Genomic DNA, 17860 nt, shown 5'->3' on the forward strand with positions numbered 1-17860 from the left:
GATGGGGAGATTATCCCGGATTATCCGGATGGACTCAATCTAATCACATGAATACTTAAAATTGGAAAACTTTTCCCGGCTGGGTCAGAGATGTGAAGTGAGAGGGAGTTGACCCCTTCTCCGCTGTTGTTGACTTTGAAGTTGGAGGAAGTAGGCCATGAGCCAGGGAACATGGCCTCTAGAAACTGGGGACAGGCCTCAGTTTTCAGTGTGCAAGAATATGGGGGCCTTGGTCCTACCACCCAAATGAATTGAATTCTGCCATCTACCCAATGAGCAGGAAATGGAGCCTCCCCGAGAACTTTCATAAAGGGGGTGACTGCTCACATCTTGATTTCAGTCCAGTGAGATGCATTCTTTTTTTTTTAATTTTAAATCAAAGGTTATTTTTTCCCTTTTTGTTTATTAAACTAAATGAAAAGTTGCATTGTCCTAAATTTTTCAACATGGAAACTTTCAAAACTACATTGTGAATTATGAGTGCTTCCATTCCAAGCATGAGAAGAAAGTATACTAGCTTTTTAGAAATACCTTTAGCCCATAAGCAATATATCTAAAGAACCATAAATTGAAGGAAAAAAGAACTTTTATAAACAAAAATGTTTCTTTACTATGTGTGTGCATGCTCAATCGTATCCAATCCCTTGCCCACCAGGGATTGTAGCCCACCAGGCTCCTCTGTCCATGGGATTTTCCAGGCAAGAATACTGGAGTGGGTTGCCATTTCCTCCTCCAGAGATGCATTCTTGACTTCTGACCTACAGAACCATAAGAACAGGTTTGTGTTGGTTAAGTTGCTAAATTTGTGGTGATTTGTTATTCTAGCTATGAAAAACCAATACAACGAGGAGGCATCAGAAAAACCCCAATTGAGGGACACAGGGTTAGTTGTCAAGCACATTGAAAGAATGCAAAATTCGTGAGATCAAATAGCTAATTAGAAAAATGGGCAAAAGTAAATAAGCATTTCAAGAAGAAATATGAATGGACAATAAAAATAGGAGTAGATGATTAACCTCATTTGTAATTGGGGGAACAGTTAGGAACTTCCCTGGTGGTCCATAGGCTAAGACTCTGCACTCCCAATGCAGGGGACCTGGGCTCTATCCCTGGTCAGGGAGCTAGATCTCACACGCCAAAACTAAGAGTTAGCATGCCACAACTGAAGATTCTGCATCTAAGATCCTACGCAGCCAAATAAATAAATATTAAAGATAAAAATAAAAACCACAGTGCGATTCCATTTTATTCACCAGATTAGCCCAACTGATGATACCATATGTATGTGACAATATAGAGCCGTGGCGAGTTCCTTGTGCTCCAGGTCCTGAAAGAAAGGGCTCAGGATACCAGGTCCTCAGGAGAATTACCTGGGTGCTGGAACAGGTGCTCGGCCACCGGGCCCCGCCCACAGGCCCCGCCCCAGAGACCCAGCTCCACCTCTCATTGGTTTGCTTCCTGCCAAGCCCCGCCCCACTAGGCTCGCCTCTCTCCGTAAGAGCCCTGCCTGAGCGCCGCCTATTTGCCGTCACTTCCGGGCAGAGGAGTCCGCGGAAGGAGGAAGTGTGTGTCAGTGTCTGCGAAGCGGGGCTGAGGTGTTCCTGGCTGGCACCCCGCAATTCTCCCGGGTATATGCGTGGGGACACGGAGGTGGCCAGCGAGAACCAGCGAGGGAGGAAGACATGAGGCGGCCGTGGGGCCTGGAGGGGTCTGGAGGTTGACTGCTCCTGCCACCTTCCCAAGAGGCCGCCTCCTCCAGGCAGCCAGCCACCCGTCTCCCTCAGGGTCTCACGCCCCACCGTCGTCCCGGCGCCTTGAACTGGGGCTCCCTGGCCCCTAGACCCCGCGCTATGACTGCGGCCGCAGCCTCCAACTGGGGGCTGATCACGAACATAGTGAACAGCATAGTAGGGGTCAGTGTCCTCACCATGCCCTTCTGCTTCAAACAGGTGAGTCCAGCAGGCAGTGGTCACCCCCCCTCGCCGCCCGGGGCTTACTCCCTCACGGGAACTAGGACTTGGGGAGGCGGCCCCGCAGCTCGCCCGCCCCGTGGATGCAAGAGAAATTGAGGGAATTCCCTGAACGAAAAGCTTCAGTTCAGTCGCTCAGCCTTGTCCGACTCTTTGCGACCCCATGGACTGCAGCACGCCAGGCTTCCCTGCCCATCACCAACTCCCGGCTTGCTCAAACTCATGTCCGTGGAGTCGGTGATGCCATCCAACCATCTTATCCCTCTTTTCTCAACGAAAAGCTTAAGAACAATTAATAATTTCAGATCGAAGTGCAAATGTAGCAAAGTAATATGATCTTTAAAAAATGGAAAGTGATCACAGGATTCAGTGTTATTTTTCTTTATTATTATTTCTAAAAACTCTTACCTGACTGCACTTGTATTCAGAAGCACACCTGTCAAACCCCCAGGCCTTGGAACTAGTTTGGGGTGTTGGTTACAAGGTGATTACTACATTCTCCAGATTGTGTGCTTAAAATTTGTGCATTCCACCATATGCAAATGTTACCTTGATTGAAGAAATCCAAAATATTAAAAAATTGGTGTCATCCCAGCATTAAATACCACTTGAAAGAAACTCACCATTTTTGAGGTGTGGATTCATTTGACTTTTGTTTAATTCACAAATAAACAGGCATTTGGTATGGTAGAAAAGGGAGGTGATAGAATTATCAAATTGGGTAACTTCTTTCCTAAAAGTGAACTTTTTAGCTTACTGTGAGCCATGCTGGAGATACTGTTACCTCTGCCTCTTGGGGCAGGAGCTATCTGCTAGCTAGGTTGCTTGAGGGTGGAGGAGGAGAGGGACACCAGAGGACAGGTGGCCAACAAGGCCTCAAAGACCAGTCTTACATGATGAAACCAAATAGGTGGGAAAATGAAAATAAGATGGATATTTTGGAACTGAAAATCGGCATCAGTGTTTAATTTTAGAGCAACACTTTGCATTTTTCACATTTAGCATCTTTTGGATAAAAATAGCAAAAAGAAAATGCATTTAGGGTTCCCGTGTGAGTGGTTGATCTGACTTTGTTGGTGAGCATGTTGGTGGGAGGATGGAGACTGCAGGGCTATGTAGAAGGCCACGCTGGCGGCTTCAAAAGCAACATCTGTGTCTTGGCTTGTGAATCCCAGTGTGGGCCAGCCACCTCTGGGTGTTTCTGGAAGGACTACGTGTCCCAGCATGCGTTGCGACTTGCCTGGCACAGAACTGCATCCTGGGATGTGTAGTTGGCTGGTCCTGAGTCTGTAAATGCAGTGCTGCTTTCCTTGACTCCTTTCTGCCAAGTGCCACTGTGGCAGGGCTCTGGTGATTCAGATTTGAGTGTCTTACTGTGTGCTGGGCATGAGTCCCCTGCCAGAGCATTTAAAAATGGGCCAGGCTGAGTTGCCTGGGGGGAGAGCTTATTGGTGGGTGCCCTCTTGCAAGCAAAGACCTGGAAGTGGTTTGCCCTGCCCCGAGGGCCTGGCCAAGTTAGGACATGCTGTCACTCATCACTCAGACTCAGCCTCTTCTCCGTGAGAAGCCTGTTGGCAAGAACACCATGTGAGGCCAACAGGCAACTTGGAGATGTGTGTTGTTGTCTGGTAGCCAGGTCACTTAAAAGTTTTTGTTTGTGTTTTTTGTTTGTTTGGTTTTAATAATTTGGGTACTTTTCTGAAAAAATTAGCAATTTTTTAAAGTGTAACATGAATACAGAAAAGTGAACACATTTTAGGTGTACTCTTGATGGATTTTCATAATATTAACAAACGCATGTAGCCAGCTCCCAGATTGAACACAGATTTGCCAGCATCCCCCACCCCTGCCTCCTTACTGAGGGTTGCCCTCCCACCCCCAGACCCCACTGGTCAGTGTTGCCAGGTTTTAACTGTATGTGAATGCATCATGTCGTAGGTGTCAAGCTAGCATTGCTCAATTTATCTGTTTTTTAACCTTTGCTAGGCAGGCGTGGCATTTCCTGTTTGGAGCAGTGCACAGGCTTTGACCACATGGACCTGTCCTGTGGGGTGGTGACCCGCACGCAGGAGAGCTGGCTGGTGGGCTGTGTGTGTATTCCGCTCTGCTAGATGCTAGTAGGACAGTTGGTTGTTTCTTCAGTTTTTGGATTACAGATAAACCTGCTGTAAACATTGGCATGCAGGTTTGTGCATGAACACATGTTTTCATTTCTTTTGGGTAAATACCTAGGAGTGCAATTGCTGGTCAGATGGTGAGTGTCTGTTTAACTTATAAGAAAGGCATAAATGTCATTTTTAATCTCTTCCTTCCAGAATGTGTTTATCACTCGTAGCTGTTGATCCAAGTGGCTGGAAGGTGGTTCGCTGTAGGGTGTCTGCAGGGAACTGGGGAGACTGGCAACCTCTCACCATTCCTTGAAACTCTGGGAAGGAAATGGGGTCCCTGGTGCTCTTTCGGGGACATGTATACACTTTATGTCCCTGGACAGAACGTGTTGACCACTCCATCCAGGAACTGTTACCCATTGGCGTTGGGACAAAATAGAGCTGGGGCCTCAAGTCTAGGGAGCGGGGGCCCAGGGGAGGGCTTTTGGTCATCACTTGTGCTGTTCGCCTGTGGTCAGTGTGTGAGATAAAGATGCTGGGTAGTGTTATTTTGTTCAGTTCAGTTCAGCCACTCAGTCGTGTCCGACTCTGCGACCCCATTTATCTTGTTAACGTCTCTCTTTTGTCCCAACACTCCAGTGTGGCATTGTCCTGGGGGCCCTGCTCTTGGTCTTCTGTTCCTGGATGACGCACCAGTCCTGCATGTTTTTGGTGAAAGCTGCCAGCCTGAGCAAGCGGAGGACTTACGCTGGCCTGGGTGAGTGCATTGCCTCCCTGAGAGGGGCGGGACCTTTCTCAGCACCCTCTTAAGGAGTGCAGCGTCTGGATCTGGGGCTGTGGGCCTTGGTCTTTTAAGTACTTTTCTTTCACTTTAATCTTTTTTTTTTTTTCGGTCATGCTGCACAGTATGAGGGATATTATTTCCCTGACCAGGGATTGAACCCACACCTCGTGCACTGGAAGCATAGACTCTTAACCACTGGACCGCCAGTGCTTTATTCTTTATTCTACTTTATTCTTAAAGAGTCCTTTGAGCAGCAGTTTTTCTTATTTTAAAATTTAATGCAGTTAAAAAAACAAAGCTATTAAATCAACATGTTTTAAAATTGAGATAATGCTTGTCTTCCTGCCTTCTCTTTATGCACGTCCACATAGAGAGGCCCCTCCCAGTTCAGACAGCCTTGGCAGCTTCTGCTCCTATGCCTACAGCCCCAGAGCCTTCCTTCCGAGCTGCCTGACCCAGATATTGCTGCACGTCTCCACTTTGAATGCCACGGGCAGCCTGTCCTTGGGCTCAGGCTTGTAGCGGCAGCAAGTCATCAACTCCTCCACGGCATCCTCTATGTCCTGTTGCTGGTTGCAGTCTCATTTCCTCTAGTTCTTTCTTCCTTTGATTTCAGCTGAGGCAAAGAAGGCTGCGCTTTCCACCTCCTTTCAGTTTGATCTATTTCCTGGACAGCCTGTCTCTGAGGGCAGGACCCCCACTCTCCCACCCGCCTCAGGCTGGTGTGCGAAGGCTGCATTCTCTCCGCCACCTTGGACCTTTCGACTTCATGCTGCATTCTGGGGATATGTGGTGTGGGTGTTGAAATACCAATACACGTGGTCTCAGAGGCTGCCCTGTGCACGTCTGGGGAAGACTCCCATCCTCTGGCTGGGACCCCCTGACCTTCCAGCTAGTGTGTGGCCCGGATGCTGGGTCCGCTTGCGGAGGCCCTGGTGGGCCCTCGGCTCACAGCTCTCACAGCAGGGAGGAGGTGCCAAGAGGAAACGATGTGCAGGGTTCCCAGGGCCAAAGAAAATAAAAACATCTGTGAGCCCCACGCGTGGGCTTTTGGCAGCGTGACCTCTGGTTTCCTTCCAGTCTGCCTACTTTGCATTGGCACCGAGATACTCACATTTGTTCTGACCTCAAAATTGAAGGACTGCTTCCTTCTCTCTCCATTCTGATAAGAATGGTGCTGTCAGACTCTTTCATTGCTGTTGGAGTCACTTGGGGAAGTGAAATTTAGAGGCTAAATTTGACTCGCTCCCCCACCCATGAGACCAGGTTCTACTTGGGATGACATGTGCACCAGGGCAGGTCCCTTCCTCCTTTTGTGAGGCTGTGGCTTTTGGGGTGACTCTTTCTCCCCGCTCAGGGTTCCCACAAAATGCTTGGCTGTGCCCTGAAATAGGATGAGTGATCCTGGACTGGAGAGGCTGTGGTTTTTGACAGCTATCCATCTGAATATTCTTAGAAGGTCCCCGAGAAGGCAAACTGGTTTGGTGAGGTGTGAAAGATTGAAGAAAACTACCCATGGACACCCTCCTGTGTGGTTGGCTGGGGCTCCTACCTTTAACTGCTTGTGGTGGCTGCAGCCCATTTCTCACTACCCAGAAACCAAAAAAGATCTGAAACCACCCGTGGTCTCTGATTATGCCTTTGGTACTAAACAAGATGGTGCATTTGTGTGAACTCCCACAGTCCCCCCAGGCCCAGCCTGCAGCATCAGCTGCCCTTTGTCCTGGTTCCGTCTTGGCACCATCTCTGAAATAGAGAGACCCCACCACTTGGAAAGGAGCCCTACACAGGAGGAGATGGGAGTCTCTTGGACCCTATGGACCAGCAATCCTCCCACACCTCCTGGGCCATTTCTGCTGCTTGTAGGTCTTCTGTCCTCCTCCTTCTCCTGGCCCAGAGCTTGCACTGCTGCCAGAGAGGGTGGCCTGGGCGGAGAGAGCCCACTGCATGCCAGTCCTGCAGGCCCGGGACAGATGGCCTCTGTCTGCAGAGCCCCCAGCACATGTCTGCTGGGCCCATGGGCATGAGACAGCTGGGGGTGGGGGGGGTGGGGGTGAGGAGATGGGCAGACCTGAAGACAGTGCAGTGCAGGGTGTGGAAACTGCTGAAACGGCTGAGGCATCCTCAACAAATAACCTTTTTAAACCGTCGCGCTCCAAGGAACGGGTGGGTGGTTTTCTCAAGTTTGAGTTTGCGACATTTCTCAGTTTGGTTCATGCCTGGAAGTGACCACAGCACTGCCCTCCCGGTCCTGGCCCTGGTGTAGGCACCACTGGAGGATGAACTTTGCCAGTTTGCGGAAATACAGCCCTGTGTGTTTTGTTTCTGTTGGTGTTTTGTGTGTGTGTTTTGTGGTGTTCTGTTTGCTGCTTGTAGACCAGTTCTGTGAATTTTATCTGCTTTTTATCTGCTGCTACTTTGCCTTGTGTGGCTGACTTTCAAGTAGACTTTTCAAACCCCATTTTCAGAAGATGTACAGCTATACCAGACAGTCAGCTGTCCTGAGAAGTCATGGCCCCATGAGGCCACTCTGACACGGGCCCTGCCTGCGGAGGTGACCAGGCCTTGCTGCCACCTCGGAGCACTCAGCTGTGCGTAGCAGCTGCTCTGGTACCGCGTCTGTGGTCCTGTCCTCTACCCGCCCAGGTTTCTGTGGCCCTGGTCAGCCTGCTGCCCGATCATGGGCTGGGTGGGGCCTGAAGAGGGCCTGTCCCTCCCTGCCTGTCCCCAGTTGTGTGGCCTGCACCTGTGGATACTTGGCTTGGGAAATGAGGGTCACAAAACCATCCTTTCTGACACCCAGGATTCTCTGCACCCCCCACCCCTGTTTATCCAGCAAATGGTCATCATACCCCCCCAGGCAGATGGCAGCGGGAGTCAGGTGGCTGGCTTTGGGGAGGGCTGGGTTGAGGTTGCTGCCCTCCGTGTGAATAGCACAGTTTGGTGTGTGCTTCCCCATCTCTGCCCAATAAGCGGAGGCTATGGACTGTGGGCAGAGAGCATGGGGTGGGCCTGGGGTCCCGATTTCCACAAGGTGGGCTGAGAGTCAGTTCTGTGTGCCCAGCAGCCACAGAGCCATGGGCCCGGCTGTGGCCCCAGGAGAAAGCCCTGAGCCAGCCTCTCTGGGGAGACTGGGGAGCCCCTCCTGACAGCACTCCCGGCTGCACACCTGGTCCCCGCAGGGCCCAGCCCACGAGCTGCAGCGAACCTGCTGCAGATGGAGAGGGGAGGCCGGCCCAGGAGCCTGGGGAAGGGACCTGCCTTCAGCAGATGCCGCCCAGCCTCGCGGGGCAGGTCTGGTGCTCTGGTTCTGGCCCAGAGGTGCGGGAGAGCAGTCCCTCTCTTGCCAGTTGAGAGACTGAGGGCTGGGGGGCTGCCAGGTGTTCTTTTTATGTCTCGGGATTAGGGGTACTGAGGCCTGGACACTCGGAACGGTGTGTGGGGTGTGTGTGGGGCTCTCCCGGCTGAGAGCCGGGCAGGAAACACAGGCCTTCTCAGCACAGGCAGCTCCTCGGGGGCAGCCCCACTAGGTTTGTCCTTCTGGGAACCCAGCGAGTCTTTCTGGGTGAAAAGGTGCCGCCTCATGACTCTTCTCTGGCCTCCTAGAACAACTTTAGTTTCCTTTGTCCAGAATGCGGGTGTGTTCCGGGACTCTCTCTGGCTGGGTGCTCTGAGCACTTAGAATATGCTGTAGATGCTCAGCTTCCTTTTGGAAAAGGAGGGGAGTGGGATGGCTGGGCCCCAGCCACCTTCACGTTAGGGGCACCGGACTTTGTGTCTTAGAAGACCCTGAGGTGCAAGTGTCCATGTGGTAGTTGGACAAGCCGGGAGGCCGGAATGACCCCTGGTTTGCTTCCCAAGGCCACCTGCCCTGTGGCCGTGTAGCCCAGGGGGTCCATGTTCATTGGCTTTTGGCAGTGCTGTGATTTTTCCTAAATAGTTTGAAAGTAAAGTAGTAGCGTTTTTTGGACTCGTTCACGTGAGGTGGCCTGCGTGTTCCCTGCTCTCTGGTCTCCTGGACGGCTCTGCCTGTGTGAGGGAGGGGGCTTTGCTGTCACGTGCACCCCCTTCTGCTTGCTTCTGGGGGATCAGAGCTTCTCTCGGCCCTCGTCCGGCTCACCATGGGGCTGGGTTGCAGGGGTTCCCGGCCTCTGTGAGGTCCAGGGAGGGGCCTGCTGAGTCAGCTCTTAATCTCTCCTCTGCTGGAAAAAGCTCCACTATCAGGAAGGACGGGCCGAGGGGCTTCTCCAGGCTTGCGTGCACTTGTCCCCTCCTGTCCTAAAGCACCTTGCTCAAGATTTTCTGCTAAAACCACAGAGTGAACATGAAGGCCCTTAGCCAAGTGCCCTTGTTATGACTGGGAAAACCAGATGTACTGGGGCTGGGCTGACCGCCCTCCCCGGGCACCCCCCACCCTGTCCCAGGCAGGCCTCCCTCGGCCTCCTCATTGGTAGCCTAACTTGCCCAGAGGGAAACTGCTGCTTCCCTGGGACCGTTTTTCTTTTCTTTTTTCTTCCTTTCCTTTGTGTACGAGTGAGTGTGAAAAGTGACCCACCCTAGCTTTATTCTTATTTTCTGTGATTCTTATTTGTTGAAGGTAGATCTGAAGAAAGACGGGACCAAAATTTTCAAATATCCCCTTATACCCATAGAACTCCAGACCTACAGGTTTTTGTCAGATTGCCTTTCACAACTTTTACTGGGGATATTTTTACTGATGTGCTTCTCTCACTTTAGACTGAGCGTTCATTCTCTTTTCCCCTCCCTGCACTAGCATTGCACGCCTACGGGAAAGCAGGAAAGATGCTGGTGGAAACCAGGTAGGTGGTGCCGTTCTGTTGGGGGTAATTCTCTCTGTTCTTCACTTGTGACCAAAAAGAAACAGGAGGATTGCTACACAATGAGTTGTATGTTTCAGATGTGCATTGGTTCATAGCTTAAAATATTTCTCTGAAGTGTTACTTACTAAATAGTTGAAAGTTTAATTTATTATACCCTTAAAATGATTAGTGTCAAGGCTGAAAGCCTTATTTAAATCTTAGTAAGAAAAATATAAAAATGGAAAACCCAGGGAACACAGCGAGGGGGCACTCCCTGAGCTGTACTTCATCTCTGGGTTCTGTTCCTGAAACTCAGATGCCCCCCCAACCCCGCCCCCTGCCCTGAACACTACTGCATAAAGGTGGCATTAAACTGGAAATGTCATATTCTCCCTTTGGAGTAAAATTTTATGAGATGAAAAAAATGGCTGAGAAATTGCACTTTTAGGCTTCTAAATTAGGGAATTGCAAACTGAAAAGAATAACCCTTCTCTGAAGCAGTTGATTGTTCTTTTAACTTGTCTTAACATCACAGTGCATTTTTGTACCACCTGAAAGAACTTTTAGAACCTCCTGCTGAGAGAAAAATGTAATACCACATAAAGAAGAGTCTAGTGTTGCTCAATATTCATTCTGAGTAAAATAGCGAACTCTGCAGCCAAACCTTGGAAACTGTTGAATGTCGACACCATGTCTCCCATTCGACCTCTCCCTTGGGTTGTTGCGTGTCAGCGGCCAGGGGGATGCAGGTGCGTCTGGGACCCCTGGTGCTCAGCTCTCAAGCTTGCCCACCTTCCTTGCAGCATGATTGGGCTGATGCTGGGAACATGCATTGCCTTCTATGTTGTGATTGGTGACCTGGGGTCCAACTTCTTTGCTAGGCTGTTTGGGTTTCAGGTAAGGACATCTGCAGGTGTGTGATATGTCGGAAACCTCACGGCTGCTCGCGTGGCAGCGCGGGGACTGTTTCAGTCCGCATCTCGGACGGGGAGCGGTGGGAGGGGCTCCGAGACCAGCACGCCAAGAGGCGAAGCTTGCTGGGCCCCAGTCAGTCTCGGGGCTCGAGGTGGGAAGCCCGGGCCGTCCCTGTGCCAACGCCTGGCGCTCCGCCCAGGTCACGGGCACCTTCCGCATGCTCCTGCTCTTCGCGGTGTCCCTGTGCATCGTGCTCCCGCTCAGCCTGCAGAGGAACATGATGGCCTCCATCCAGTCCTTCAGCGCCATGGCCCTCATCTTCTACACCGTGTTCATGTTCGTGGTGAGTGTCGGGCCGCCACCTGCCGCCGAGGTTGACTGGAACGTGACGTAGAATCTGCCACAGGAGCCCACAGATGGGGCTGCAGGGGAGGGGAGCGCTCTGAGGCAGGGAGTGAAAGCGCGATGCTCCCCAGTTCACGGAAGACCTTTTATGTGGGCTTTGTGGCCAAAAGTCAGGAGGCCAGCCTTACAAGGGGGTGAGAGCAGTTGTTGCCTAATGAGTGTTTATCGCTGACTGTTGCGGGGGGCAGAGGGGTGCAGTCTGGAGTTGACACTCAGGGCGCCCCTTGGGAGCCCCCGGGCCTGAGCCCCTGACCACTCCGGTGGGAGCAGAATGGGCGAGTCTGTGTAGTGGGCTCTCCTTAGAAGACCGAGCCCCGGGTGGTGTCTCCAGTGCCCCTCGGCTCTGAGGACCAGCCCAATGACCCTTCCCCTTCCTCTCCAGGCAGCCCTGTCCTTGATGGGTCTGTCTTTAAATTATGTCCGTGCAGGACTGGCAAGGACCTGCCAGCTTGGGGGACTGTCCTGACCTGGAGGCGACTGGGGTGGGCACAGCAGGTGGGCCTCATTGCTTACCATCTGCAGCCCTGGACGGGCAGCCGCCCCCGGTGCCAGGAGGCCCCGCAGCTCCTCTGGGCAGCACCTGGCCAGCTGGTGGCACAGCAGAGAGCCGAAACCCCGGGCCACGCACCACTCCCAGCCCCTCCAGCCCCCCCAGCCCCTCCCGTCGGTGGCACCAGGCTGCTCCGTGCGGGGCCTGCACTGTGGTGCCGGCCGCCTCGGCGCCTGCCCGGCCCTGACCCCAGTCCCCCTGTGTGTGCTGCCCGGTGCCGAGCTCCGCTTCCTTCTCCTCGCAGATCGTGCTCTGCTCCTTCAAGCACGGCCTGTTCGGTGGGCAGTGGCTGCAGCGGGTCAGCTACATCCGCTGGGAGGGCGTCTTCCGCTGCATTCCCATCTTTGGCATGTCCTTTGCCTGCCAGTCGTAAGTACCACCTGCTTCCGGGGCTCTGGGGGTGAGTGTTACGAGGGGAGGCTGCCATCCTGGGAGCGGAAAGCACCATTTCCTTCAGTGAATGATGCAGGCCACGAGGAGTAAGATGTTCTTCACCGTGGCTTCTCCCCACTCCGGGTTCAGGGTGGGAGTTCTGTGTTTACCAGGAGAGAAATCAACTTTGTTCCTGAGATGTGTTGCCGGCACTGTTGGCGACAATGCCCAGTTTGCCAAATCCCCCACGAGTAGAGTTGGCTGTGGGGAACACAGCACAGCCCCGAACCATCTGACTCACAGAGTCCCGAGCGTTTTGCCAGAATTTAGCTATTCGTGTGAGAATATTTAAGAGGGAATTGCACAAACATTGACTTCAGACTGCTGCTGGGACGCTTTCAGAGACGTGTGTGTGTGTGTGTGTGTGTGTGTGTGTGTGTGTGTGTGTGTGTGTGTGTGTGTGCGTGCACATGCGCACGTGTGTGTGGTTGAGCAGGCGTGTGCTCTGGCACTCGGGACTCTGTAAATGCAGAGCAGCGTCTTTCATAATTCCAGCAGCCTTACCTTCTCCACCAGATGACAGGCGCCTACGATCCACACCCGGCCGGGTGGTAACCCCACTCAAAAGAGGCATAAATCTGGCGGGGACAGGAAAGGACCATTGGTGGCGGGGGTCTGGCAGAGCAGCCCCCCGCAGCTCCACGGGCATGAACCATGCCAGTCGTAAACTAACGTGACAGATGAGACTTGTTCCGACTACTGTGTTTACACCCACACGCGAGATCCAAATCGTCGTTTCCCACTTCTCATCTCTCTTGGCAGCTTGGTTTCCACCAGAGCACACTCCGCTCTTGCTGTTTAACGTCCCTGTTAAAATTGGTGACAGAAGCTACATCCTTTTGCCGTGTACCTAGTTACCGATTGTCCTTTTTTCCTGTGGGTTTGGTCTGGCTTTCCGGTGTGGGCCGGTCTGTCATCAAGCGGGTCTCTTGGGCTTGGTTCTCAGGTTGAGTTATGGGTTCCGGAGGGGGGTGGGTTGTGAGCTCATATTCCGTCTGCCGCTCACGGAAGGCGCGGGGCCTGGGGATGTGCCCACGTCCCCTGGGGAGTGGAGCCGAGAGGTCCAGAGCTGGGGCTCTTTCCCGCACATCTGGCCCTGAAGCGCATGCAGGCTAGGAGCTCTGCTGCCCTTGCCAGGTGGCTGTGGGCCCCGCGGCACGGCTGGTCTCCCCACTCTGGATCGACCGGGCCTCTGCTGTGCCGTCAATGTGCGGCCCTTCCTGGTCTGACTTCGAGAGAGATGAGTACAGGGCGGCCCAGGACCAGCAGGCCCCCAGAGCAGCTCGGAGAGAGCACTGAGCACGTGGAGGCCCAGGCCACGCAGGGGCAGGCGGACGCCTCTGACTCAGGTAAACCAAGTCACGGGCTGCTCAGTGAGATGGTCAAGTGCTCTGCGGGTGCTGGGGGTCTGGCTGCTGCCATCAAGGGTCCCAGGGGCACAGGCAGGATTGAGGAAGGTGGGCACCACAGCCTTGTCACACCCATCCATCCCCACATGTGGGCACAGCCCCTCCCCTCAGCGGCTCCTGGGCAGGGGCTTCTCCCCGTGTGTGCTGGGGATGCCCCTGTCCTGAGATCTGGTACTAGGGCTCCCTGGCATGGACCTGGCCCTGGCCTTAGGAGCTGGGCAGTGCCCAGATGCTGGTGTCAGTCCTCCTGCAGGTCCTCTGCCACCTCCCTGGTCTGCATGGGTGTGTGTGCATGTGGCCGCTGACTGCCCCCTCTGTGGGACCGAGGTGGGGACATCTGTCCACAGTGACTCTTGCCCACCAGCAGTGGCCAGTGGGACAGTGTGCAGTGCCAGGGACGGTGCCAGCTTCTGCCAGCCAGGCCTCCCCCGTCCTTGTCATTTGCTGTTAGTAACAGTAACGGGTCCTCTTTGCTCTCCTTTCACTTTTTTAAGGCGGTTTTGGGGTTTGGCTCGCTGACTGTCGTGCTTTTCCCTTAACATCCTGGTGCTCCCCCTCCCGGCCTCCCGCGTGGCGTGACCGCTGGCCCTGGCCCCTGGGTACCAAGCCTGGGCCCTCAGCACGGCGTCACCCTGCTGTCCCCTCTCAGGGCTGCACAGGGCGCCTGCCCCTCCCTGTCTGCCTCTGTGTGGCCCACCTCTCACAGGCGCCGCTCCCTGCCTGCCGTTTGCAGAGAGCCCACATGGGCGCATCTGTCCCTCACGCATCTGTCCCTGCTGGCCCTGGGCCGTGGGGCTGCAGCCGCTCTTCTGTCACAGAGCTGGGTCCATGCCTGCTCTGAGCCCCTCACTGAGGCGTTGAGATGGGCAGCCGGCCCGGCTTGTTTGTTTAACTTTCCATTCTTTTGACAGCGACGCTCTGAACCGCTTCCTGCTTCCCCTGTAAACACGGGCTGCTTAGACCAGCCCGGAGCTCCCCGGAGCGGTCACGCTCCTGCTGCAGTGGAACAAACGGCCTTTCATCCTGTGGCACTTCTGAAATGTTTACAGAGTGTGCGTGAGGGGAGCGCGCCGAGTGCCGTCCATATCATTGTGCGAGCCCAGCCTCAGTGCTGGTGGCGGCCGGCGCGGTGGGAAGGCAGGTGTTGGAGGACTCGGCTGGGGGCCTGGGAGAGGCATGTCTGTCTCTGGAATCGGCTCCGCGAGGTCGCTCGTTATTTTTACAGCCAGGTCCTGCCCACGTATGACAGCCTGGATGAGCCATCAGTGAAAACCATGAGTTCCATCTTTGCCTCCTCCCTCAACGTGGTCACCACCTTCTACGTCACGGTAGGAAGCCTTTTGTGCCTCTTCCCCTCCCCCAGCTCCACCAGTCCCCAGTGCAGGCCTGTCCTTGCTTCTTCCCATCCCTGTGGCCGAAGGGCAGCTCTGCCCCTCCACTCAGCTCCAGGGCCGGGCAGGGAGCTGACTCTCCAGGTGGTGTTGGTGTCCCCATCCCCGGAGGAGCGTGGACACCTCAACCCAGGGCCTGGAGCTTCTGCACGACCTCTGCTGACTCACTGCAGAAAGGTGTGCAGCAGTGAGAAATAGCAGAGAAAGAAAATCATAAGTTCCAGCTCATGGATGCAGATAGTTCATGTTTCCCCTCCAGCCTTCTTAAATCTCTTCATTGTTTTCTTACATGCAAATAGAGTTATAAATTCGCTGAGAGTCTGACTTCTTTTCCTGAACCTTGTGGTTCTGCCACACTTGTCGGTTTTTCCAAAAGGTCCATATGATTGCTGTCCATTCAGCCCATGGGAACCACAGTTTACCACGTGGTTCCCGGGTTTGGGTTTTGAAGCCCATTAAATCCAGCCCCTCCGTGGGGCTCACGGGGCATTCTTCTGCTCACTTTCCAAGCAGGCAGCTCCCTTCTCTTGGTGCCTCGCTGTCCAAAAAGGGAGAAGCCACGTGAGACTCTCACCTTCAGGGCTTCCGCCCGCTCATCAGAGAGGACTAGTATGAGCCGGGAGCTGGCGGGCCTTTGTCCTGCTGCAGCTGCTCGTGACGAGTTCGAGGCTGTTCCGGGGAGTGTGTGCCCCACCTGCCACACGTCCCCTGCTGTTGTTCCCCCACAGGTGGGCTTCTTCGGCTATGTGAGCTTCACCGAGGCCACCGAGGGCAATGTGCTCATGCATTTCCCCTCCAACCTGGTGACCGAGATGATCCGTGTGGGCTTCATGATGTCCGTGGCCGTGGGCTTCCCCATGATGATCCTGCCCTGCAGACAGGCCTTGAACACTCTGCTCTTCGAGCAGCAGGTAAGGTGCTCAGGGCCCTTCGGATGGCATTCTGCCCAGAATCCTCGTTGTCCTGGCCTCAGTTACATTGTCCTCCGGTGGCTTTTTATAGTTCCTTATTTTCCTGGGCAGTTGCAGGCAGAGCTTTTCCTAGTTAAAAATCAGAAACTCCAGTTAAAATGGAATCTTTTAATAGGGATTTTTTTTTTTTAAACCAACCAACTTTGGAGAAAAGAGCCCCATATCAGCCAGGTTGATTCCTGCAGGAGACGTGGAGTCACGCTCAGTGTCCAAGCAGCTTAGGCCTGTGTCCTGTGACTGCCCTGCTGTCCCCCCGTTGGAGGAGTAGTGGGAAATCGGGGGCTTGCTTCAGCATGAACCTGTGGGAGAGGAGCAGGTGGGAACTCAGGCGAGCCGGCTTGACTGACAGGTGTGTATAATGGCTGGCTAGGTGGGCCGATGGATGCTGGGGTCAGGCCACTGTTCTCTTTAGGTTCGTGTAACAGAAAGTTTTAACAGTTTGACGGAGACATCTGAGCCCTGAGAGAGGCTGAGTTTCTTTTGCTGTCGTATGTGTAGGCCCAGCTCCATGTAGTCCTGTGTGAGCAGTTTTCAAATGTCCAGTTGGAACCCAGACTCCCTGCTCACTGCTGCCCAGTTGACAACAGGTGGTGCAGGTGTGGTGGCTCATGCCCCAGGACAAGGGCATGGGCTTGGCCCAGTCTCTCTGTGGTGGTTCTTGTGTTCCTGCCCAAGTCCTTGAGCCTGGTCTGCGGCGTCAGCCAGGACTCCTGGTGGTCAGTTGAACTGCTTAGGCCACAGAGGTGGGGAGGGGAGAGTCCATCAGGCAGGCAGGGAAGGTGGCTACTTGGGACAGCTGGAACCGGGCTTGTGTTCTAGTGGCTGGCACATGGTCAAGTCAGCCTCCCTCAGATTCTGCCACCAAGGCCAGAACCTTGAGGCAGAGCCCCCCGCCTTGAAAAGCTGGCTGCCCAACCCCTGCCCCTGTCGGCTGTTCAGGCACCTGGGCACCACGCGAGGCTTTGTCCCCTTGGGGGGCATAGCAGGCCAGCTCATGGAGCCCTGGGGTCCTCATTTGATGCACACGTGTGCTTCATATCTGAATAGCATTTGTGTCTCTGTATGTAACACATTTTTATCATTTTAAAAATTAGAAAATCAGTAGTGGTGATAAAGCCAATGTTAACTTGAGTGGAAAGCTTACCTGCATGTCTCCATCCTCACGCGAATGACCCCTTCTGCTCCCCTCAACGTCTGTATGCATCTCTGCAGATTTCCTCTCGTTGTGTTTTCTCCTGTCTCCAGTCCACGTGTATCCATAGAAACCCCCAGCGTCACTGTGCCCTTGCTCTCACCTCCTGGTCGTTGCTTGACGTCTCCTGATCACCCTTGACCTCTCACAGATAACTCCTGTGACCCCTTGATGCATGTAGCTGCTTGTTTCTTCTGCTCTTAGAGTGTTTCCTGGGAAAATTTCTGCAGGATTCTGAGCCAGAAGGTGTAGACCTAACACCCTCCCTCTCTAGTCCGTTCTGAGAAAGCCACCATTGCTAGTCAATTCTGGACTTTGGGTGCCTCCAAACTGTAGTTTGAGAAGGGTTGAAGCTTTGCTTGAGTGGTGTTTTCCTAGCTCGGCAACAGTAATCATGGTTGGCCCCTCCTGTGTGCACAGTGCTGTTCTAGAAGCTTCTCTCCCATCACCTCCCACCATAGCCTAATGAGATGCTTCTGGTGACCCTGTGCTTTGGGGTGCGGAGGCTGAGGCCAGAGATGGTCTCTTGGGCTTGACTGTAGCATGTTGTGACTTCTCCCCTTGTCTTCTTCCTGGACTCACCTGCTAGAGACAAGGATGGCAAAGCTGAGCATGTCTGTGCACATGGGGGGCCCTCTGCACCCTGAAACCTACTGCATGTTACTGTGAGTGGGGCTGTGTTCTGTCTCCTATGCTATGCGGTGCTTCTAAAAATCTCTGTCACAGCACTGCTCTAAAAGGAGGGCGGAAGGATTTGTTCCGAGTTTCTCAGAACGAAGTTATCCCCGTAGCTGCTGTGAGGAGCAACCTGGGCCTTCTGGAGGTCCGAGCTTCTGGTTGCAGGTTCACGTTCAGGCATAGCTGCCTGTACTTGGAGCGCTCACCCGCCGCCTCCCAGGCTGACCCACCTAGG

The 17860-nt window shown here is 53.8% G+C and overlaps 1 protein-coding gene across 3 annotated transcripts in view; it reads left to right on the top strand.

The window, feature by feature from the left end:
• Window positions 1-1518: 1518 nt before the first annotated feature.
• The window catches only part of SLC38A10 (solute carrier family 38 member 10), a 40925-nt gene continuing 24583 nt past the window's right edge, over window positions 1519-17860 (top strand). For all 3 annotated transcript variants that reach the window (XM_043905240.1, XM_043905241.1, XM_043905242.1), the window contains exons 1-8: window positions 1519-1949; window positions 4718-4835; window positions 9637-9682; window positions 10486-10579; window positions 10797-10940; window positions 11797-11921; window positions 14619-14721; window positions 15513-15695. In XM_043905240.1, the coding sequence (XP_043761175.1) occupies window positions 1851-1949; window positions 4718-4835; window positions 9637-9682; window positions 10486-10579; window positions 10797-10940; window positions 11797-11921; window positions 14619-14721; window positions 15513-15695 (912 nt within the window). In that variant the 5' untranslated portion in view covers window positions 1519-1850. The remainder of the gene's footprint in view (window positions 1950-4717; window positions 4836-9636; window positions 9683-10485; window positions 10580-10796; window positions 10941-11796; window positions 11922-14618; window positions 14722-15512; window positions 15696-17860) is intronic.

This window comes from Cervus elaphus, chromosome 5 (assembly GCF_910594005.1).
Source record: "Cervus elaphus chromosome 5, mCerEla1.1, whole genome shotgun sequence".
Lineage (NCBI taxonomy): Eukaryota > Metazoa > Chordata > Mammalia > Artiodactyla > Cervidae > Cervus > Cervus elaphus.